The following is a 24,847-nucleotide window of genomic DNA, read 5'->3' as shown; positions in this document are numbered from 1 at the left end:
TAAGGAAATCTGATGAAAATATGGACTTTAGTTAATTTATATCAGTATTATATCAATAAAATTGCTCAGTAATATATCAATATTAGTTCATTGTGACAGTCATATCATGCTAACGTAAGATTTAAGGGGAAACTGGGTGTGAGGTTTATGAGAACTCTGTAGTGACTTCAAAACTTTTCTGCAAAACTAAAATTATATTTAAATAATATATTTTTTAAAAGGAATGAGAAGTCCTTTTCTATACCAAGTTAAAAAAAAAAAGCAGAGGAAAGCAAGAATGTTAGTAGTAAAAATGATGACCAGGTCAGGACAGTACAGAATTAATGATATTGCACAGCAGGAGTTTTGCAGTTGTGGCAGTTGTTACAGGCTTCTTAGCAGAAAAGAGTAAGTTCCAGTAGTGTGTTTAGTTTATGAGTAGTAATTCATCTAGTAGGATCCAAGCAAATACTCAGTTGTAGTTAAAAATTAAAGTGTATTATATGTTCTTCAAACCAAGGATCAATTTATGCAGTAAAGAAGATTCTCTGTGCCTACCCCTAGGCTGCAGACCACACTTTGCCCTGTGATACTTTTTGTTGTTGTTGTTGTTTATTTTTAATTGGAAGATAATTGCTTTACAATATTGTGTTGGTCTCTACTGTACATCAGCATGAATCAGCCATAGGTATACATACGTCCCCCGCCCTCTTGAACCTCCCTCCCACCTCCCATCTCATCCTACCACTCTATGTTGTCACAGAGCACCTGATTTGAGTTCCCTGCATCCTACAGCAAATTTCCACTGGCTAGCTCTTTTACATATGGTAATGTATCTGTTTCCATGCTGCTCTCAGTTGACCCCACCCTCTCCTTCCCCCGCTGTGTCCACAAGTCTGTTCTTTATGTCTGCATCTCCATTGCTGTCCTGCAAATAGATTCCGTATATATGTGTTAATGGACGATATTTGTTTTTTCTTTCTGACTTACTTCACTCTGTCTAACAGGCCCTAGGTTCATCCACTTCGTTAGGCCTGACTCAAATGTGGTCTTTTTATGGCTGAGTAATATTCCATTGTATATATGTACTACAACTTCTTTATGCATGAACATAGATTGTTTCCATGTCCTCACTGCAAGGAACATTGGGGTACATGCATCTCTTTCAGTTATGGTTTTCTCAGTGTATATGCCCAGTAGTAGAATTGTTGGGGCATATGGTAGTTTTATTTTTAGTTTTTTAAGGACTCTCCATACTGTTCTCCATAGTGGCTGTATCAGTTTACATTCTCACCAACAGTACAAGAGGTTTCCCTTTTCTCCAGATACTTGTGTTTTGCAGTCGTCTGTTCCCCAGCATAGGCATAACGTTTCCAAGCAAAAACATATTTCCCATGGTTCTGAGAGCACTAAATATATCATCCCTACATCATTTTCCCATTCTTTTCTCCTTTCATCCACAAAACTCCATAATCACAAAAACAAAGCATGTTCCAAGAATGATCTGATAGTTGGTTAGTTGGGACTGGCCTGAGCTGGTAGGACACCTGGGCTCTGTTCCAGGTGGGCTGTCTCCTTCTCCAGTAGGCAACCCCAGACTCATTCTCAAATAAGTGGTATGATCGAGAAGGAGAGACAGAGAGATACTCAGGAAGAGATATTGAGGGAGGATATACAAGACCACTTTAAGCTTTTGATCTCTTCATTGGCTTATTTAAAATTTCCATTAATTTTGTGCATTACCCAAAGTTTTATTTTAGGTTTCGCCCCTTTTCCTCTCAGTCTTAGTAAATATCTGATGTATGTTTATCTGCATGAAATCTTATTAAAACGTATATAAACTTGACATCTTTCTTTTTCTATATCTGTCCTTTTTTTAACATATTTATTTAGATATGCCTCCATCTTTTAAACATGTCATAAATCATTTCTGCTTCTTTAATCTTCCCAATCCCCTCTATTCCTTTCTTTTGCCACTGTGGATGATTCTATGAATTTTTATCTGAAATGGTTATTGACTCAGTATTTTATTTCTTGCTGTTAATGACATATCACCAAAGGATTGCTGTTATTTTATTTTCTATTATAATTTTGCTTTATTATATATATGGTCATATAGAAATGTTTATCCTACATAAGTACATATTGATAATTATTATCACTAAGATATAATCACTACAATTAAAAGAAAAAAGAAGTTTTTTCCCCTTTTATCTCCTAGTAAATATTGCCATTTCTTTCCAAGAGCTGCCATGTTATTATAAATTTTCCTTCTGAAGTGCTTCAAAGAAAATTAAAGCAAATGACCTCCCCCTTATTTCCTTAATTATAATATTAAAACAATATTTTTAGATACAAATACCTTTGCATCTGTGTTTTTAGTTTTAATTTTATGTATGATACAACATTAGAAGAATTCTTGTTGTTTTAGTTGCTAAGTCACATCCAGCTCTTTGTGACCCCATGGACTGTAGCACACCATGGGATTTCCCAGTCAAGAATACTGGAATAGGTTACCATTTCCTCTTTAAGGGGATCTTCCCAACCCAGAAATCGGAAGTCATAGCATCCATTCTTTGTAATTTTGTCTTTTATGAGATAACATTTTATTTTAGCGAGATAATTTTCCCATAGTTTTATTACTATATAATTTATTGATACTGAAGTTCCAAATTATTTGAGCTTGATTTTTTTTCCCCATAATTTTGTTAAAGAGAGATTTTCTTTTCAGTAATTAAGAGTTGCAACTTTTTCTCCTCAGATTCTCCAGAGAGTGATATTCCTATGGAGATCACCACAGCAGAACCTCAAGTTTCTGAGGCAGTATATGATTGTGTTATTTGTGGACAGAGTGGGCCCTCCTCTGAAGACAGACCTACGGGATTGGTTGTACTGTTACAAGCATCCTCAGGTAAAAATCAAAGTAATTTTTAGTGGGAACATTTTTAGAGATGAAGTGTTTGCAACAGATTAGTAAATCTCTCAAATAAAAGCTATATTTTTGTTTAGATATAACTGTAGATCTGTATAGCAAGGATCTTTTTAAGTTTTTTTTTTAGCAAAGATTCTTAATCTGGTTTTATCTCACTTTCTTGGTGTTGAAAGAAGCCTTTAAGAGAGATCTCTCTGTATGTTACATAGTCTTTTTCTTTAGAGTGTGATGGAATCTTACCAGTGCTGGGTGGCCAAAAACTGAGTTTGACTTTCTTGGCGACTTGATTGTTCTAATATCTAGAAACATTTAAGTCCAGAAATAGTCTAAATATTTTAAATAAATAGTTTAAATATTTTAATTATATAAGACATATTCAGGTTACTTTGCCCTTGTTTCTTGCGTGTAGAAGCAGTCACTCTTGTAACAGCCTGCCAATTGACGTTTGCAAATCTTAGAGTTAATGTTTTTAAAAATTTGAAGAATTTGTCTGAATATTCTCTATTCTCTGCCATACTGAAGTATTTTGAGGTGGTGATGAATATTACACTCCAGTTCCAATAAATGTAATCCTTTTTCAATAAGAGTATGTGTGAAGCAAAGTAAATAAAACACATATTTCTCCAGGGCATTTTTTCCCTAGGGTGTTTACTCTGAATTAGTAGAGTAGAAAGAATTAGATACAAGAAATTCCTCTGATTTCAGATACAGGACTTCCCTGGTGGCTCAGATGGTAAAGCATCTGCCTGCAATGCGGAAGACCTGGGTTCGATCCCTGGGTCAGGAAGATCCCCTGGAGGAGAAAATGGCAACCCACTCCAGTACTCTTGCCTGGAAAATTCCATGGACTGAGGAGCGTGATAGGCTACAGTCCATGGGGTTGCAAAGAGTCGGACACGACTGAGCAACTTCGCTTCAGTTCATTTCAGTTCAGTTCAATCGTTCAGTCTTGTCCGACTCTTTGCGACCCCATGGACCACAGCATGCCAGGCCTCCCTGTCCATCACCAACTGCCAGAGTTTACCAAACGCGTGTCCATTGAGTCGATGATGCCATCCAACAGTCTCATCCTCTGTCATCCCCTTCTCCTCCTGCCTTCAACCTTTCACAGCATCAGGGTCTTTTCAGATGAGTCGGCTCTTCACATCAGGTAGTCAAAGGCTTGGAGTTTCAGCTTCAACATCAGTCCTTTCAATGAACACTCAGGACTGATCTTCTTTAGAATGGACTGGTTGGCTCTCCTTGCAGTCTAAGGGACTCTCAAGAGTCTTCTCCAATACCACAGTTCAAAAGCATCAATTCTTTGGCACTCAGCTTTCTTTATAGTCCAACTCTCACATCCATATTTGACTACTGGAAAAACCATAGATTTGACTAGATGGACCTTTTGTTAGCAAAGTAGTGTCTCTGCTTTTTAATATGCTGTCTAGGTTGGTCATAACTTTTCTCTCAAGGAGTAAGCATCTTTTAATTTCATGGCTACAGTCACCATCTGCAGTGATTTTGGAGTCCCCCAAAATAAAGTCTGTCACTGTTTCCCCATCTATTTGCCATGAAGTGATGGGACCGGATACTATGATCTTTGTTTTCTGAATGTTGAGCTTTAAGCCAACTTTTTCACTCTCCTCTTTTACTTTCATCAAGAGGCTTTTTAGTTCTTCTTCACTTTCTGCCATAAGGGTGGTGTCATCTGCATATCTGAGGTTATTGATATTTCTTCTGGCAATCTTGATTCCAGCTCATGCTTCATCGAGCCCAGCGTTTCTCATGATGTACTCTGCATATAAGTTAAATAAGCAGGGTGACAATATATAGCCTTGATGTACTCCTTTTCCTATTTGGAACCAATCTGTTGTTCAATGTCCAGTTCTAACTGTTGCTTCCTGACCTGCATACAGATTTCTCAAGAGGCAGGTCAGGTAGTCTGGTATTCCCATCTTTTTCAGAATTTTCCACAGTTTATTGTGATCCACACAGTCAAAGGCTTTGGCATAGTCAATAAAGCAGAAATAGATGTTTTTCTAGACCATTCAGGTATGACCTAAATCAAATTCCTTACAATTATGCAGTGGAAGTGAGAAATAGATCTAAGGGACTAGATGTGATAGACAGAGTGCCTGATGAACGGTGGACAGAGGTTCGTGACATTGTATAGGAAGACAGGGATCAAGACCATCCAGAAAAAGAAATGCAAAAAAGCCAAATGACTGTCTGAGGAGGCCTTACAAATAGCTGTGAAAAGAAGAGAAGAGAAAAGCAAAGGAGAAAAGGAAAGATGTACGCATTTGAACACAGAGTTCCAAAGAATAGCAAGGAGAGTTAAGAAGGCCTTCCTTAGTGATCAGTGCAAAGAAATAAAGGAAAACAATAGAATAGGAAAGACTAGAGATCGCTTCAAGAAAATTAGAGATACCAAGGGAACATTTCATGCAAAGATGGGCTCAATAAAGGACAGAAATGGTATGGACCTAACAGAAGCAGAGGAGATTAAGAAGAGGTGGCAAGAATACACAGAAGAACTATACAAAACAGTTCTTCACAACCCAGATAATCACAATGGTGTGATCACTCACCTAGAGCCAGACATCGTGGAATGTGAAGTCAAGTGGGCCTCACTACAAACAAAACTAGTGAATTCCAGTTGAGCTATTTCAAATCCTAAAAGATGATGCTATGAAAGTGCTGTGCTCAGTATGACGGCAAATTTGGAAAACTCAGCAGTGGCCACAGGACTGGAAAAGGTCAGTTTTCATTCCAGTCCCAAAGAAAGGCAATGCCAAAGAATGCTCAAACTACTACACAGTTGCACTCGTCTCACATGCTAGCAAAGTAATGCTCAAAATTCTCCAAACCAGGCTTCAGCAATACATGAACTGTGAACTTCCAGATGTTCAAGCTGGTTTTAGAAAAGGCAGAGGAACCAGAGATCAAATTGCCAACATCCACTGGATCATCAAAAAAGCAAGAGAGTTCCAGAAAAACATCTACTGCTTGACTTAATCTGGCCGAGTTTATTGCTTTCTTTTAAATACAGATATAATAGTGATTTTTGAGGATTATCATGTTGGTTAAGTAATGTAATATAGGTAAAAGGGTCTAATGTGATGCCTGGTAGATTAGTTTTTTTGTCTTATTACTCTTGTTTAAATATGAAATTGATCTTTGAAACCCTCACTGAATAGGACAATAGAGCCGTCTAGATGAGAAATGCCTACTATAATTAAAAGGAAATGTGTTCGAATACTAACTAATTTCACAGCTGCTTATCTTTTTCTACTGTTTTAAAGAATTCAGTTTATTAGATTGTTGCCACTTAACTTGTCCCTCTATAACTTCTTCACCGAATACTGTATAATTATCAACTTAATGTTTTCTTTTATTCATTCATTCATGTCACATATATTTATTGATCATCACTATTACAGTAAGAAGCAAAACAAAATAACATCTCTGCCCCAGTGAAGCTTCTGTTATTATTTTGGACTGTTATTTGTTCATTGTTTTATATTTTTAAAGGTACTTTGACTTGTTACTTCATTTAATTCCCTTTTAGCAATTTTTTACACTAAACTTGTTAATATTAGATAATTCTACTGTTCCACAGCTCTTTTGTCATTTCAGGATATGAGGAAAAATATAAGAAACTAGCATTAAAAGCTATTAAATCTCAAGAGTTATTTTAACTGGGAATTGTAGCAGGGAAAATCGCTGGCTGTTTCCTTTCTTTCTGAGCCTCACCACCCTCTGACATCCTCTCACCTTTTACCCCTCTTTACTTTTTCCTAACTTCTGAATTCTTTATTTATTTTGATTGTCTCTTCTCTTTTTCTTTTATCTTTGAATATGGAAAATTTTAACTATGTGGTGATGTAAAGAGACTAGTAAAATGTACCTCCATGTCCCCATCAATCTCTAATTTCTAATGTCCCCAATCAATCTCTAACAGTGATTAACTTGTGACTAACAGACATCATTTTATTTTATCTATAAATATTTCACCATATCTGCTGAATAGAAAAGACTTATTTTTTTAAAGACTTATTTTTTAAAACCACAATCACTCCTGAGTAACTTAGTTCCTCAATATCATCAAATATCTAGTCAGAGTTCAGATTTCCCCAACTGTTTCTTATTTATTTTATTTTATTTTTTTATTTGTAGTTGTAGAGACTGCTTATAGTCTTTTAATTAATAGAATCCCTTCTTATCTTTTCCTGTGCCTATCATTGCCCCCACCCCAAATGCACTTTGCTATTTGAAGAAATTGGGTCATTGAACATGTTTTTTATTAGTACCTGTAATTGAAGGATAGTTGATTTACAATGTTATGTTAATTTCAGCTGTACAGCAAAATGGTTCAGTTATACACACACACATATATATACACACACACATTCTTTTTTTAAAAAATATTCTTTCTGTTATGATTTATCATGGGATATTGAATATATAGTTCTTTGTGCTAATACAGTAGGATCTTGTTGTTTATCCATTCTATATATAAAAGCTCGTATCTGCTAACCCCAGCCTCCCACTGCAACCCTCCTTCATCTCTCTCTCCCTTGGCAGCCACCAGTCTGTTCTGTTTCTCTTTCATAGATAGGTTCATTTGTGTCATATTTTAGATTCCACATATAAGTAATATCATATGGTATTTGTCTTTCTGACGTGCTTTACTTAGTATAATAATCTCTGATTGCATCCATGTTGCTGTAAATGGCATTATTTTGTTCTTTTTTATGACTGAGTAGTATTCCTTTGTACATATGTACCACATCTTATTATCCATTCATGTGTCGATGAACATGTAGGTTGCTCCTGCATCTTGGCTATTGTGAATACTGCTACTATGAACATAGGGGTGCATGTATCTTTTTGAATTATAGTTTTGTCTGTATATATGTCCAGGAATGGGATTGCTGGATCATATTGTAATTCTACTTTTAGTTTTCTGAGGACCTTCATAATGTTTTCCACAGTGATTATAGCAGTATAACTATACTATGTATAGCAGTATACCAGTAACTATATATAGCACTATACCACCAACCTTGTAGGAGAGTTCTCTTTTCTCCACACCCTTTCCAGCATTTGTTATTTGTAGACTTTTTAATGATGGCCATTCTGACTGGTTTGAGATGGTACCTCACTGCAATTTTGATTTGCATTTCTCTAATAGTTAGGGATCTTGAGCATCTTTTCATGTGCCTGTTGGCCATTTGCATGTCTTTGAATAAATGTCTATTTCAGTCTTCTGCCATTTAAAGAATTAAGACTGTTCCTCCTTAGATTTGTCCAAAAGGAAAAAAAAAAAGTGAAAAGAGAGAAGGGAACACCTCTTAACTCATTCTCTGAGGTCAGCACTATGTTGATACCAAAGCCAGATAAGGACATCAAAAGAAAAGAAAATGATAGACAAGTATCACTTATGAATAGAGATGTAAAAGTCCTTAACAAAATCCTAGCTAACCAAGTTCGGCAGTTTATTAAGAGGACTATACATCATGGCTAATTATATTTTAGTTTCTGGCATCTACTTGCTTTTGTCTATTCTTCCTGCTGCTGCTGCTGTTATAAATCTCCCCAGAACTTGGGGCTCACAGCTCTGTGCCTGATAGTCCCTTCTCTAAGAATGACTTATTGAGTCTTAGAGTAATGTGTGGCACTGTATGCTTGTACCCCCACTTCCTTTTTATGTGGTCTGTGTTTTACAATGATAAAAATACCTCTTTTCCCAACTTTTCATTTCAACCAACTTTTACATCTACAGAAAAGTTGAGAACCCTTCACCTATACTCAATGATTGCTAGCATATTTCCATAAAATGTTTTCTTTCCCATACTTATCTATACACAGACGTATACACACTTGTCATAGGTAGACATCTTGGACATTTTTATCCCTAAATACTTTAGCATGTATCACCTAAGAATAAAGATACTCTTTTATACAACCTTAGTACCAATCATACTGAATAAATTTAATATGAATAAAATATAATGTGTTCAGAGTCTCCCAATAATATTTTATATACCAGATATATATTTTTCTTGTTCCAAGAAGAACAAGAAATTAAGTAAAGTCAAGTAAAGATCATGTGTTGCAGTTAGTTGTCATTTCTTGTTAGTCTCCTTTAATCCAAAACAGCTTCTCCAGGCATTTAAAAAAATTTTGAAAAGTTCAAGTCTGTTCTGTAGACTGTCTCATTTTCCGGATTTATGTGATTGTTTCCCTGTTATTGGGCTGCCCTGGTGGCTTGAATGGTAAAGAATCTGCCTACAGTGTGGGAGACCTGGGTTCAATCCCTGGGTTGGGGAGATCCCCTGGAGAAGGGAACAGCTATCATCCACTTCAGTACTCTGGCCTGGAGAATTCCATGGACAAGTATAGTCCATGGGGTTGCAAAGAGTCAGACATGACTGAGTGACTTTCACTTTTGCTTTCCCTGTTATTAAAGTTAAACATTTTTGGCAATGGTAGTATTATGATGCTGTTCCTTCCCATTGCATCACATCAAGAGACTCATAGTGATTGTTCCATTATTGGTGATGTTAACCAAGTTTAATCACTTGGTTGGTTTTCTGTAGGATGATACTTTGAGAGTCTAACATTATACCCTTTTACTTCATGTTCCCTGCCTGAATCAGTGAACCTGTTATCTGTTATTGTCATTATTCTTGAATTTGACTAGTCAGAATTCCTTTAGGTCTCCGCTCAGAGCTTGAATACCTCTTTGCTCTTTATTCCACACAATTCCAGGCTCACTTTGCCCTTCTCGCCAACCCTGATGTTATTTTAAAAAATAAACATTCACATATTAAAAGTTTATTTACTCTGTAGAAGAAAATTAAGATATCACTTTTTTTTAAGTCTTTAAAAATACTGTAATAGTGAAAAAATTAAGAAGCTTATGGTAAATAACTTCGCTTTTCTTGGTGAATAAAGTCCATATGTTAGTATTTTTAATGGGCTCTTATCTTTGTTGTTAATATAGTTTTGGGGCAGTGCCGTGACAACGTTGAGCCAAAAAAGCTGCCTATCTCTGAAGAGGAGCAAATATACCCCTGGGATACATGTGCAGCAGTTCATGACGTGAGGCTTTCATTATTACAACGTTATTTCAAGGATGTAAGTATTCTTTTTATTAAATGGTATTTTTGTCTATAAAATTGATGGATATTTCTCTCCAAAGTTTTATATTTTTCTTCAACCAAGTATCTTTCTGACTTGGGATTTGGAAGTTTATTAGAAAAAAATTAGTATGTGGATAGTAATAAATAGAAGTCAGTTAACACATAAAAATTTCAGGTTTCAAATATTATGCCTTTGTTCTAAATGTTTATTATAAGATATACAAATTCAATTCAGTGGAATGATAAGTTTATATTATCATTTTATATACTTTTATATATTATCTTATATACTTTATAAAAACTTTTAGATGTGGCACTTAACCTTTTATGAAGATTTTTGCTTCTGTCTTTTTCATTTAAAGATACACAATAAAGTTTCATAATGCTTTTGATATGTAAAGTAGGGGCAGATTTATCATGGCTTCTATGATTTCTTGTTGTGAACTTGGTAGATTTTTTTCCCTGACTCTTTGTACTTTGTGGCTCTAGCTCTCAGGTATTCATAAGACTTAGATCAACTCAGTTTATTTAGTAGCAGCAACATTGTTAACTTCTTTGTAAAATTTTGATACTGTTTTTTAAATTTCCTGAGGGGTTATCAAATGGGGATTCCTTTCACCTGTTGTTGTTTGACTCTGCTGTATTTTGAGTTAAGTAACATCTGTTAATAACCTAAAATGCTTAAAATATAAAGTGAAGCATTATTTTTAGTTATATATATACACGTATATATAAATGTATATTAGTAGATTTCTAAATATGATTTCTAAATGTACATAATGTACTAAATTAAATGGAAGCAGCTAGTAGGATATATGGCAGACAGAATACTTATATAGAATATATATACTGATCTAATATATAATATATACACTGATCTAATGTGATAAGAATCAGAGTGTGGTTCAATAGTCTGGATTAAGGATGATTCCACTGGATTCTGGAGAAGATGGTAACTCTAGATAGGGAGGTGTTGTGTAGAGTAGAAAGAGTTTCAGATGAGGTAAACTGGGGTTTCCTTCTGATTCTGCCATTTCTTAGCAATGTGAGCTTGACCAAACACTCTAAGTCTCAGTTACCTCACCTGTAAAATAGGGCTCATAATGGTCTTTCATGCAGTAACCCAAAAGATCATTTTACATGTTATAAAGGTCAGTATAAATGTAAAGTGGTATTTTTAATTTTCAAGTTACCTCTTTAGGAGGGCTCGTTAGGCCTTATTAAGCAGTTTGGGTTAGGTAATGAGGATAATGCTTCCATATATTTTCAGAGGCTTTAAAATGAAATCATTATTTGAAAATAAGAAGTCTTTATGTTTGTATATATACATGCATACATATGTGTATACACAGACACATTTTCACTCTTTTTCTTTATTGTTTCTTCAGGTTTTCTGCAGCATGTGTATATATGTATATAGCTTTACTAATTGGAGACCAATTAATATCTTCATTTTGGAGAAAATTGTGCTGAATTCTACTTTTGCAGAAATTTACTGCCAACTTTATTTAGTTTTTTTTTTTTCCTGATGTAATCCTGGTTTTAATGTCAGCATTTTGAATCACTTTAGAGTAAATGAGTAAAGATGAATCCTAAGGCCAAATGGAAAATAAAAATAACTTAGTCAGTCAATATATAACTCAGACCTAAGAACATCATAATTTGAGGGAAGGGGAGATCTAATAAAGGAGAGAAAAAGTAGCATATCTCTTCTTGCAGTCAGAATAGCTATTCATTTCTATTCATAGCTAAGTAAGAAAACAAAAAACTTCTTTTTTAAAAAAAGTTCTGAACTGATCCTTGAACTGGACTGAATCTGTTCTGTTTTTGTGAGTTACTGTGAGGTTTTACTTCTACATAAGTACTTTTGTGTACTTCATAATGGCTATTTTACTTATAAATAGTGTGCTCCCTGGACCTTTGGAGGTTTAGGGCTATTTATTCTATTGGCTTTATAGTCCCTTCAGGGCTTCCCAGGTGGTTCAGTGATAAAGAATCCTGTCAATGCAGGAGATGTGGGTTTGATCCCTGGGTCAGAAAGATCCCGTGGAGAATGAAATAGCAACCCACTCCAGTATTCTTGCCTGGGAAATCCCATAGACAGAGGAGCCTGGAGGGCTACAGTCCATGGGGTCGCAAGAGAATTATATGTGATTTAGTGACTAAACAACAACAGGTGTGAAGGTATGGAAGTCTGTCAGTCGTGTCCAACTCTTTGTGACACCATGGACTGTGTAGCCCGCCAAGCTCCTCTGTCCATGGAATTCTCCAGGCAGGAATAGCTGGAGTGGGTTGCCATTCCCTTCTCCAGGGCATCTGACACATGCTTGGGTATTGTGGATGCTTACTGGATTTTGGTTTTGTAACCAGACCACGTAGAGCAGAAGAGTTGTTATCAGTAGACACTGTTACTGATTATAGAATTAAATTGCATAAATTCTGCTCTCTTCATATCAAATGCATGGTTTTTATAAAGTTGACCTGTAGAATTTCAGTCATATAAGATAGTGTGTTTACTAGTGAAATTGTAAGTGTTACATATGAGAGCTATGACACTCATATATAGATAGGGAAGGATGGAACCTGAGCTTTGGAGTCAGATCTGGGTTGAACTTGGGCTTTACCACTTTTAACTGAGAGCTCTTGGTCAGCTTTCTGTCCCTTTTTATTAAAAGAAATAAGACTGCTTACTGCATAAAGTTTTAATAAATATTGAGGTGAAGGTTCAGTGTTAAACACTACAGAAATGGGCACATTGTTGAATGTAGGTCTTTCTGAAATGTAGGTCTCAGTAAATGATCTCTTGCTTTTTTTGACTCTAGCAAATTAAAAAAAGACATCTAACAATTACATAGACAAATGACATACTATTTTCATTTTTAAAACTAACGGCTTATGTATTAAAAGGAAATATTAATTACATTTTATAGTACATTGTCAAAGAGAATAGCTTCTTTATTATCTGCCTACCAATCATTCTAAAATGATCTAATACCCAAATCTGCTTCTACTTAAAGTGGCTCCAAAACATAAAACAGAGATGAGCAGGTCTCCTGTTGTTTTTCTGATGTGTAGAAGTAGAAACCAGCTCACCTGCTGTGAGAATTTGATTTGTGCTGTTGCACATCTTCGAATCAGCTGGAAAGGCATTTTATACTGTGTAGTGCTTTTAACTTTCAGATGCTCACGAAGAGTCTTGATTTAATATTAGAATTTTGTTTACTGTTATTTAAAGATGGTTTGATCATCTAATAGGTTATTTTCCAACATAAAAGTAAAATTTAATAGTTTGCTCTGTTTTGATGGCTCTCAAATTTTTCATAGTGTGCTGTCGCTCATGTTAGACCTCGTACCTAACGTTGCCCTGACTTGGCCATCTATTTGCTATAGACTCTAGAGGGCTTCCCTGGTGGCTCAGATGGTAAAAAATCAACCTGCAATCCTTGGGTCAGGAAAATCCCCTGGAAAAGGGAATGGCTATCCACTCTAGTATTCTGGCCTGAAGAATTCCATGGACAGAGGAGCCTGGCAGTCTACAGTCCATGGGGTTGCAGAGTTGGACATGACTGAATGACTTTCACTTTCACTAGAGGGTAAACTCAAGATCAGGCTGAAATGCTGCTAGGCAGAGGCCAAATAAAAATTTAAAGAAACTTATTTTTAGGAGGAAAAGTCTAGACTGTTTATTAGGTTGAAGGGAAGGAATTAACAGAGAAGAAGTTTAAAGAGAAAGAGAAGATGAAAGCAATTAACTTTCAAAATGCATTTCCAAAGAGTATGTAGTTTGCTTATATAATCTGGGTTCCTTTTTGTATTGTTTGTTATGTAAGACCCATATAAATGTTTAGGCACTTTTTTAATTCTCATGAGCAGATTTGTACTTTAGAAAGATGTGTGCAGGATGCATCATGGAGACCAGTTAAGAAAATTTATTTAAGAACTCTTTCCCCCACAACGGGTCACACAGGTTTGACTGTTTACAGTGGGAATAAAGAGGGAGAGGCCAAAATCATGAATTATATAGGAGATAGATTTCATATAGTTTGGGAATTAATTCTGTGGTGTGAAGGAAAGGGTGTGATGTGAATAACTTTTAGCTTTCTGATTTGGTGACTAAACAGATGTAGAGTTTTTAAGCCAAGAGGAAGAGAAAGATTCATAGAGAAAATGAACATTTTTGACACATTGGTTTTATTTTATCTGAGGGACCTCAAATTGAAGATTTCTGGTTGCCAACTGAGTACTTGTATCTGGCATGCAGGCAAGAGACCCAACTTGGGGAATAGTTGAATATACTGATTAAGTTCACTCAGGGAGAATAGTTTTAATAAGAGAAAAGCATTAGTAATTGAACCTTGAGGAATTTAAATATTGAAGGGGCAGACGAAGGAAAAAAAAGTCTTAAAAGGAGGCTTAAACCAAATGGTTAAAGAGACAGGAGAGAAACCAAAAGAGAGTGGCATTAAGGAAACAAGAGGGAAGTAGGCATTTGAAGAAGGCAGATGTTAAGGTTAGATGTCACAGAGAAATCCAGTACCATGTAGAACAGGTAAAATAATCAGTAGCAGTATATTTTATTATATTTTATGAGGTAGAGAAAGGCTAATTCACAATTTTTCTCTTTTATTACAAGTATAATTACTTGGAAGCTAAAACTATCTTCCAGATTTAAAGATATTGCCTCAGGATTGTCAAGTCAGGTGTTCCTTTATATCACAGAAATACAAAGCCCACATTAGTATAACAATATGAAATGACTGAGAGGTTTATGTAGATTTGTTTAGGTATGTTTCTGCTTCTTTAAAATTAATTATATTTTGTCCTTTTTTTTTTTTTTTTTTTTCAAGAGTTCTTGTCTCTTGGCAGTATCAATTGGCTGGGAAGGAGGTGTTTATGTACAAACCTGTGGCCACACATTACATATCGATTGCCATAAATCTTACATGGAATCATTACGGGTAAGTTGACTGAAACATGTTAAATAAAGATGTTTGTGTCTTTCAAGGTATTAAATATTTTTTACAGCTAATACATCCTAATTCATCTTGGGTGATTATGATTGCCATTTGAATTATTCAGCTTCACAGTTCCTTGACCTCTTCAACTTTAGGGATTTCATTTTTTTACTTCACATTGGCAACTGACTTCCATGACTGTAATTTTAGATTTTGCTACTTTAGCGCTAAAGTAGTAAGCTTTAATATCCTACCATACCATTATGGTAGAGCACTTGTCAAAGTCTCTATCTTTACTCTTATTAGTGTGTTTTGCTTCTGACCTCAACATCTCTAGTCCTTTGTTGTTCAGCTGCTAAGCTGTGTCCAACTCTTTGTGACCCCATGGACTGCAGCCTGCCCAGTCCTTCCCTGTCCTTCACTGTCTCCCGGAGTTTGTCCTTCCCTCCTTCCCTGTCCTTCACCATCTCCTGGAGTTTGCTCAGATTCATGTCCACTGAGTTGGTGATACTATCTAACCACCTCATCCTCTGCTGCTCTCTTCTCCTTATACTTTCAGTCTTTCCCAGCATCAGGGTCTTTTCCAGTGAGGGGATCTCCTCACATCAGGTGGCCAAAATACTGGAGCTTCAGCTTCAGCATCAGTCCTTCCAATGAATATTCAGAGTTGACTTGCTTTAGGATTGACTTGGTTTGATCTCTTTGCAGTCCAAGGGATTCGGCGAGAGTCTTCTCCAGTATCACAATTTGAAGGCATCTATTCTTTTCGCTCCTTGGTTTGCCTAGTACACTAGCATTTTCCTCACCTCATTTTCTTGTACTATTTGCATTGTGCTCTTAATACTAGTCATTTAATCCACCTCCTTTGACTTCATACCCAGGAAGCTGGCACTGTTAGAAAAATTGTAAAACTAAGCAGACTAGCACACATCTGTGATTTCTTAAAATAGAGGCTCAGTTGGGGTCATGGACTGTGGATATTACTTATCAATTCATTTACCTGTCTTTGATCAGTTCCCTCTCCTAGTCTCTTTAGCAACTATTCCAAACCCTTGCTTCGTCTATCCCAGACTTTGCCTAAATCCCAAGATGCCTTTCCCCTCATCAGAGTCTGTTTCTTCCTAACTTGAGAATTTTTAAAATGATAGATTATGGTGTGTGGTAGGATAGGAAAGGCCATATAAACTGAGGGAAAAGGGAGGGGCTAAAAGAGATAGGAGTTGACAGTCAAAATGTAAGTTGTTTGAATTTAATATTTTCTAATATGGACAGTTCTTTGTCCTTACAAGATAAGGGTTTGTCATGGTAACAGGTGCTAGGATAGAGTAGAGGTCAAAGCCATTGGAGTTGCTGACTTCAAGTAGCTGATGAGGTCGTGTAACTCTGTAAGATTGTTATCTACATGCACATTGGAATTGTATAAGAGGATGGCAAAAGTTGGAGTAATGAAGAACACGAATCTAGTTACTGAAGTCTTCGGATATTAAGGGCAGTGAATGACAGTAAAAAGGAAGGAAAAGGGGTGATCTCTTTAAATGACCTGAGCCGCACAGGGAATGCAAGAATATGGAACTTGAGCCAGCATTGGAGGTGAGAAGGATACTGATGTTTGAGGGATGTGAGAAAATGAGCAGTGCCTTTTTGAGAGGGCTGCTGGGGGTGCTTTAGGAAGGAACCTAGTTTCAGTCGAGACTAGGATGAAGACCTAGCAGTTTTAAAAATTTTAGCTACAGAGAAGCTTATCAAAGAATGTCCTTCAATTACTAGTACTCTTGTTCCAAGCCTTTTAGTAACTCTTCTTGTATATCTTTAAAACTTACTTCACAAGTCTCCTCCTCTGGGAAGCCTTGTTTGTTTGATTTATCACACTGTTGTTTCTATTTGCTTTTAAATTGTCAGTACCTTAAATGAAGATCTCTCTTAACTCTTTCTGCAGTAACGTGGCACGGCATTTGACACATGACAGGAGTTTAGTGTGTGTTTCTAGAACTGGATTTAAGAAGACATGGTGTTAGATGTTTAAGGTCTTGAAGAAATGAATGTCACAAAGTAAAAAAGGTAGAATTCAGTTCTTTGGCCAAAGTATTTGAGATCCAAGATACAGTGAAATGAATAATAAGTTAAAGAGTTGGGAAGCCTAAGTTCATTTGGACATTGTCATTAACTGTCTTTGTGAAAGTCTTTCAGTCGTGTCCACCTCATTGCGACCGCATGGACTATACAGTCAAGGATTCTCCAGACCAGAATACTAGAGTGGGTAGCCTATCCCTTCTCCAGGTGTTCTTCCCAACCCAGGAATCAAACTGGGGTTTCCTGCATTGCAGGTGGATTCTTTTACCAGCTGAGCTACCAGGGAAGCCCAAATATCTTTGTAACCGTGGGCAAATAAATTCATTTTTTTCTTTTTTGTGTCCATTTTTCTCATTATTTTCGTCTTGTTAGTAATAATGTTTATATTTTAGCATTCATGTATTTTTTTTTAGTACATTAAAAACATTTTGAGATTAGATCATTAGGTTAGTGGCAAAACAAGAGAGACTACTGGGGAAAAGAGTAAGATAGTGGTTAGAACTACACGATAGCAATGGCCTAAAAGAACAGAACAGATGAGGGTGGTGTCAGGCAAGAGAAGGGAACAAATGTAGCAGCCTCGATTACTTCCTTCATTCTGGTTGGCTAGCATATGTTGTAATCTCTCATGAGCAAGAGTTTCCTCCTGGGCATATTTGTATTATGTATCCTTGTTTCAACTAGTTTTTCTTCCCCCTCCTATCAGAAACATCTGAAGGGATGCTGAATTAATTCCCCTCCTTATCACTTTTCTGAGTATGCTAACTAAATCTTTTTCCTACCTGTTAAACCTAAATAAACCTAATGCATCAGGTCCAGTCAGTTTTGTTCAACTGTTAGACACATTAGAAGATATATCACATTTTTTTTTTAGACTTCAGTCAGTTCAGTCGCTCAGTCGTATCCGACTCTTTGAAACCCCGTGGACTGCAGCACACCTGGCTTCCCTGTCCATCACCAACTCGTGAAGCCTGCTCAAGCTCATGTCTATCAAGTCGGTGATGCCATCCAACCATCTCACCCTCTGTCGTCCCCTTCTCCTCCCGCCTTCAATCTTTCCCAGCTTCAGGGTCTTTTCAAATGAGTCAGTTCTTTGCATCAGGTGGCCCAAGTACTGGAGCTTCAGCTTTAGCATCAGTCCTTCCAATGAATATTCAGGACTGATTTCCTTTAGGATGTGCTGGTTGAATCTCCTTGCAGTTCAAGGGACTCTCAAGAGTCTTCTTCAACACCACAGTTCAAAAGCATCAATTCTTCAGCACTTAGTCTTTCTTATGGTCCAACTCTCACTTCCATACATGACTACTGGGAAAACAGTAGGTTTGACTAGATGGCAAAGTAATATCTTTGCTTTTTAATTTGCTGTCTAGGTTGGTCATAGCTTTTCTCTCAAGGAGTAAGCATCTTTTAATTTCATGGCTGCAGTCACCATCTGCAGTGATTTTGGAGTCCAAAAAATAAAGTCTGTCACTGTTTCCATTGTTTCCCCATCTATTTGCCATGAAGTGATGTGACCAGATGCCATGATCTTAGTTTTCTGAATGTTAAGCTTTAAGCCAACTTTTTCACTCTCCTCTTTCACTTTCATCAAGAGGCTCTTTAGCTCTTCACTTTCTGCCATAAGGGTGGTATCATCTGCATATCTGAGGTTATTGATATTTCTCCTGGCAGCCTTGATTCCAGCTTGTGCTTCATCCAGCCTGGTATTTTTAGACTTAAATACTCTCAAAAGCTTGTCTGTTCTGCTTCCAGTGACTTGAGCACTGGGATAATCTTTCTAATAGTCACTTATAGATGATGAAAACAGGGCATGGTGTGAGTGGAAGGTGATTCACTTTAATGTGACCCGCTTTTGAGTTATTCTTTATCTTAAATTCACGTTTCACATTGATTACATCATTATTTGACTGTTTCCTCCTGAGAGAAAAGTAGGATACTTAAGCAGTTCGTTGGTGATGGCAAGTGTTGCATGATTGCTGTGATTTTAAGAAGTGATTTGATAAGCTCAAGAGTTAAGTGACTTAGTTTTTATGACATGCAGTAGAGATCTTTTTTATATGGTTTATTTATTTACTCTAAAATGTAGAGATGTTGATTTTGTTTTCTGTAAAAGTATGCATCATATAACTGTATGTTTGTTTCATCTTTTAGAATGACCAGGTTCTTCAGGGCTTCTCAGTGGACAAAGGAGAATTCACATGTCCTCTCTGTAGGCAGTTTGCTAACAGTGTTCTTCCTTGTTATCCTGGAAGCAATGTTGAAAACAACCTTTGGCAGCGTCCTAGTAACAAAAGCATACAAGATCTCATAAAGGAAGTGGAGGAGCTGCAAGGACGTCCGGGAGCTTTCCCAGTAAGCATCAGTGTAAGGCAGAAATATCCTGCTTAACTTAGCTCTGCTTTTCAGCTTTAATTTCTGTTCCGTTTCTAAGTTACTCTGGACCTTTATACATTTAGTAGAAATTGCTTTTAGAGGTTTTTCTTTTCCGTTGGTGGTTATTAAAAACAAAAATGAGAGCAGCAGAACAAATTATTGCTAAAGGCTATACTTTTCCTTAATATCAGTTTAGTTATAATTTTAGTATATGCCTTCCAGATCATGAAATTCTATAAGCTTATATATGGTTATGTTGAAATATTTAAAAATGAAGTTAAACCTTATATATATCTTGCAATGTAAAGCACAATCTAATCTTTTAAAAATAAGCCGATTAGGTATATTAGAATTAAGGTGATATATTTATACACACACACACACTTTGTGTGTAAGTATAGATTTACACACACACTTGTGTATTAGAGAGGTCAAATATTGCGTATATGATTGAAGCATCTCCCATAAGTCAGTCTGTTTTACTGTGAAATTTGGTATGAGTGAACCCATCTTTTATCTCTTCCAGTAGGATTTACTTTTTTGATTTAAATTCTCAAATATTTCGCTTTTATCACAGATCTATGTTGTGATACCTGAGAGAAGTGAGATCTAAGCACAGTAAATGCAGTAAATTTGTGAAACCTATGAATATCTGACTTTTTAAACAAATTCATATTTCAAAGCTACTCAGAAAGATCCATCTCCTTTTCTCAATTGAAGACTTAAGATTTGTGTCTGTGTGGTTTTTTCTTTTGCAAATCCAAATTTTTATGTGTTTAAAATATGCTTAAAGTAAGGGACATTAGTGTTAGTCCTGAAAAAAATGTGCTTAAATGAAAGATTTTTTATAAGCATGGAAACTGTTCTGTGGTTCAGTTCAGTTCAGTCACTCATTTGTGTCCGACTCTTTGCAACCCCATGAACTGCAGCACTCCAGGCCTCCTGTCCTTCACCAACTCCCAGAGCTTACTCAAACTCATGTCCATTGAGTCAGTGATGCCATCCAACCATCTCATCCTCTGTCGTCCCCTTCTCCTCCCACCTTCAATCTTTCCCAGCATCAGGGTCTTTTCAAATGAATCAGTTCGTCGCATCAGGTGGCCAAAGGATTGGAGTTTCAGCATCAGTCCTTCCAATGAATATTCAGGACTGATTTCCTTTAGGATGTGCTGGTTGAATCTCCTTGCAGTCCAAGGGACTCTCAAGAGTCTTCTCCAATACCACAGTTCAAAAGCATCAATTCTTTGGCACTCAGCTTTTTTTATAGTACAACTCTCACATCCATACATGACTACTGGAAAAACCATAGGTTTGACTAGATGGACTTTTGTTGGCAAAGTAATGTCTCTGCTTTTTAATAAGCTGTCTAGGTTGGTCATAACTTTTCTCTCAAGGAGTAAGCATCTTTTAATTTCATGGCTGCAGTCACCATCTGCAGTGATTTTGGAGCCCAAAAAAATACAGTCAGTCACTGTTTCCACTGTTTCCCCATCTGTTTGCCATGAAGTGATGGGACTGGATGCCATGATCTTAGTTTTCTGAATGTTGAGCTTTAAGCCAACTTTTTCACTTTCCTCTTTCACTTTCATTGAGACTCTTTAGTTCTTTGCTTTCTGTTCTGTGGTTGGATAACAATATAAAATTAGGATAAAATGTCTCTAAGATAAGAGAAAATATTTCTTGATCTATTTTATTTTGGTATACTAAATATATTTTTAGCTGATAGCTAATGTATATCTGTTTTGATTTTTAAACCTTAATTTCATAGTGTGCTTAAATGATAAACACTATAGTGTTAGACTATTATTAGAGAAAATGAACATACATAAACTTTTTATATATGTTTGTGTTTTTTTTACAGTCAGAAACCAACTTAAGTAAAGAAATGGAATCTGTAATGAAAGATATAAAAAATACCACTCAGAAGAAATATAGAGATTATAGCAAGACTCCAGGCTCACCAGATAATGATTTTCTCTTTATGTATTCTGTTGCTAGGTAGGTATATATGGTATATACTTTTATATTTACTTAGTAATAATAGCTGATTTTATTGTTTTGTCATTCATATTTATATGAAGAAAGGTTGCATATTTTTAATGTGGTTGACATTATGGCTAGTTTTAGAACCTCCTAGGAAGTCTATAAAAGTGCAGTTTTCATTTCCTTAGGTGTTTTTATTTTAATAAAATATTGGTTTAAGTGTTATTAATCATCATAGGGTATGTGAGGAAAAGTATATTATTCACATTTGGGGACAGATATCTCCCTCAAAGCATGTTAGTATTATATATGAAGTATGTTGTTAAGAAATCACTGTTCAAGTCCTGTCAAAAAGCAATAATACTAATAACTGAAGCATTATAATATGTTACGTACTTTTAATTTCTAAAAAAAGAAGTAAGAGCAGTAAGAAGAAATTATTTTGTTTGTTTTAAGCTTGTGAAAGATCTAGTAATGTTCTGGAAGACTATAGGTTGTTTAGAAAGTCAGATAAAGGAGAGGAAACTCTTGTTTCCTGATCTCTTGATCAGACATGTTCTAAATCTCTATGAGTAGCTACCAGAGACTCAGGGAAATGGAGGTAAATACTTCTGATCCTTCAGATTAGGTAGAAATAGTCTAATTGATCGAGTAGGTGTTCAGTACCTAAAAAGTAATTCTAAATAGGAATTTTAGAAAACTTAGTTGAATGAAAATAGAGACACATTAAAAAATAATAGGAGAGAAGCAAGTACAGTTAGGAACTTGTAAGCACATTCTTCTGGATCTGATATTGTCGATTCTTGAATATCTCTAGAGGCATACTTGGTATTTTGCCGAAGTAATATTGTAATAGGTAAGATTTAGAGAAGCAATATGATTTGAAGTCATGCAACAAATTAGTGGTAGAGTAGGACTAGAACTCAGGGATAGTGTTCTTTCAGTTACTGTTCTTTTTGCTTTCCTTTGTTCAGCTTGTGTAAGTCATATATATACATGCAGTTCATCATGGCCATTCTCTCTGCTCCATTCCTGAGTAGAGGGTAAGGAAAGAGTGAATGGTTTCTGTACTCTTTTGAACCTAGGAAAAATGGAACCAGACTTAATTGCAACAAGTGAGTTAGACCTCAAGATAAGGAAACCTTAGTTTTTGGTCTAAGAATGCAAATATTGGACAGGGATTGATATAAAGGGATCTAATGGTTTGGGAAGTAACTTTCTAGTCTGCCATTCTTAAGCTGTTGTTGGTATTTATCCAGAATGCTTTCAGGAGAGATATAACAGTTAATCTAACATTTTGTCTCTGAAGGGTTACCAATTGCATACTTGCAATAAAGTATACTTTATGGGAGAACTAAATTGAATGTAATTTAATTTTGCCACGTTTCAAGGTTTTATAAAACTCTTCTGTATGATATTGTGGTAATAGTGTCGTAGAAGATTGGGATGGATGTAGACTTTATGCTCTCTATATATCTATATGTGTATACATATAAACATACAGAAATATTTATGTTACTTGTGTATTCATGCCTTTGATTTTATTAGGACTGATCTTAAAAGAAAATCGTGGTTCAGTGGGAATGATCTGTATGTGGAATTTTGCCATATTATGATAAATCAAATAATTTGATTTAAATTAATTTGATAGAAATTTTGGAATTCCTGTTTCTTGGTTTTAAATATATAAAGTATTTATAGAATATATTTATATAATTTTTAATAGAAATATTTAGAAAGCTTACTGTGATAATGGGAGACTTTTGGAATCAACATATTTTTGTTTTTCTTTTTTATATAGAAGCAGGGACAGATAGATATCAAATGTTGTTTCCTAAGGCTACATGTAGAGAAATGTAGAAAATATACTCTCCTATCTCCCCTTCCTTCTCTGATCCTTAGTGATAAACTCTAAAGCAACAATATAGTGATTCCAAAAGTGAAAGTATATAACCTTTAAAAACTTTATCCTTTGGTTAAAATTACCCAGGACATTGTAGTGTTCTCACAGTGAGATTGCATGCCTTCTCTAAGTTTTACTTAATCATTAAAAAGAAACAGATGAAACAAAGTGACTGAAAAATTAACAAAAACATGAACTGAAGGAACAAAGCATGTTGTATTCTATTTGAATAAGATGTAGCTTTTTCAAGGTAGTAAACCAGATCTTTACAGTTATCTTCTGCCTAGTGTATAATCTTGGTTCATTAAATACTTAACGATTATAGATTATGATCATTTTTATGCCTAAAAGGTAAGCATTTAAATATTTAGCAGGTTTAAAATAGTTTAAAAAAATGTTTAGAAATAAAATTAATTTCAGTTATTTAACTTTTTAATTAAATGTTGTGATTCTTAAATGTATAGTCATTGTATATGTGTATAGTGTTAAGTGTTAGTCGCTCAGTCATGCCCGACTCTTTGTGACTGCATGGACTGCAACCCACCAGGCTTCTCTGTGCTTGAGATTTTCGAGGCAACGATACTGGAGTGGGTTGCCATTTCCTTCTCCAGGGGATCTTCTAACCCAGGGATTGAACCTGGGTCTCCTGCACTGCAGGCAGATTCTTTACCAACTGAGCTACACGGGAAGCCCATATAGTGTATAGTGTGAATGTATTTGTTTTTGACATTTGTAGTTTGAATGAGATACTACCCTAGTTTCCCAGAACTCAATTTCTTCTATCTACATAAGTAATTTTGTTTGCTCTTTGTGGAGCTTAAAGTTTTTGATGTTTAGAAACAAAATATTTCTAGTAACTAGCATGTAACTTGTTACTAGCAGGTAATTAGCATGTAAAGCCTTTTCTTTTAATAATTGTTTTCAAGCTTTTTTTTGGTAGGATAATATGTTTCTCTTTGTTTTTAATTTTGTTTGCATGGTGAAGCCTTGGAAGATTTTCTGAGGGCAGCAGAGAAGAAATTGTTGGAATGGTCTCTTTTTGTTGAATTGAAATTAGTCAAAATTACTGTATTCAAATTTTAGTGTATTTCTAAGAGCATTTTGTTGCAGTTATCAGTCATTCAGATGGATTATGGAAAGTTAATTTTGGGGAAGAAAGCTTTCTCCATTTCAGTGTCAATTTATTATTTCATTATTGAAACAATGAATCACACTAATTTGAGTAATTGATTTTTCTAAAGATTTTGGACCCAAAGTTATACATAGCTTAGAGTTATTAATGAGTAGTACTTAGCTTGTATATAGTGAGAAACATGCAAAGAAGGTGATATATGAGTAACTGCAATGTAGATGGAGAGATATCTTTAAGATTTGAGTGGATAAACTGTTCAGTAAAGTGAATGCACCTTGCTTTATACATTGGTTGCATTGTAAGTTTAAACTTTATAAACTAATTATATTTGAAATAAAAAGAATGATTACTAAAACACCAAATTGTGAATGCTTTTTAATTTATTTT

At 35.5% G+C, this 24,847-nt stretch overlaps 1 protein-coding gene across 1 annotated transcript in view; it reads left to right on the top strand.

The window, feature by feature from the left end:
* Positions 1–24,847, top strand: part of UBR3 (ubiquitin protein ligase E3 component n-recognin 3) — a 190,776-nt gene that overhangs the window by 125,484 nt on the left and 40,445 nt on the right. The window contains exons 25-29 of the mRNA XM_061135459.1: positions 2,741–2,890; positions 9,906–10,039; positions 14,892–15,002; positions 19,221–19,421; positions 21,304–21,440. Of these exons, the coding sequence (XP_060991442.1) occupies positions 2,741–2,890; positions 9,906–10,039; positions 14,892–15,002; positions 19,221–19,421; positions 21,304–21,440 (733 nt within the window). The remainder of the gene's footprint in view (positions 1–2,740; positions 2,891–9,905; positions 10,040–14,891; positions 15,003–19,220; positions 19,422–21,303; positions 21,441–24,847) is intronic.

The sequence above is a fragment of the Dama dama genome, chromosome 33 (assembly GCF_033118175.1).
Source record: "Dama dama isolate Ldn47 chromosome 33, ASM3311817v1, whole genome shotgun sequence".
NCBI lineage: Eukaryota > Metazoa > Chordata > Mammalia > Artiodactyla > Cervidae > Dama > Dama dama.
This window is presented reverse-complemented; position numbering and strand designations above follow the sequence as displayed.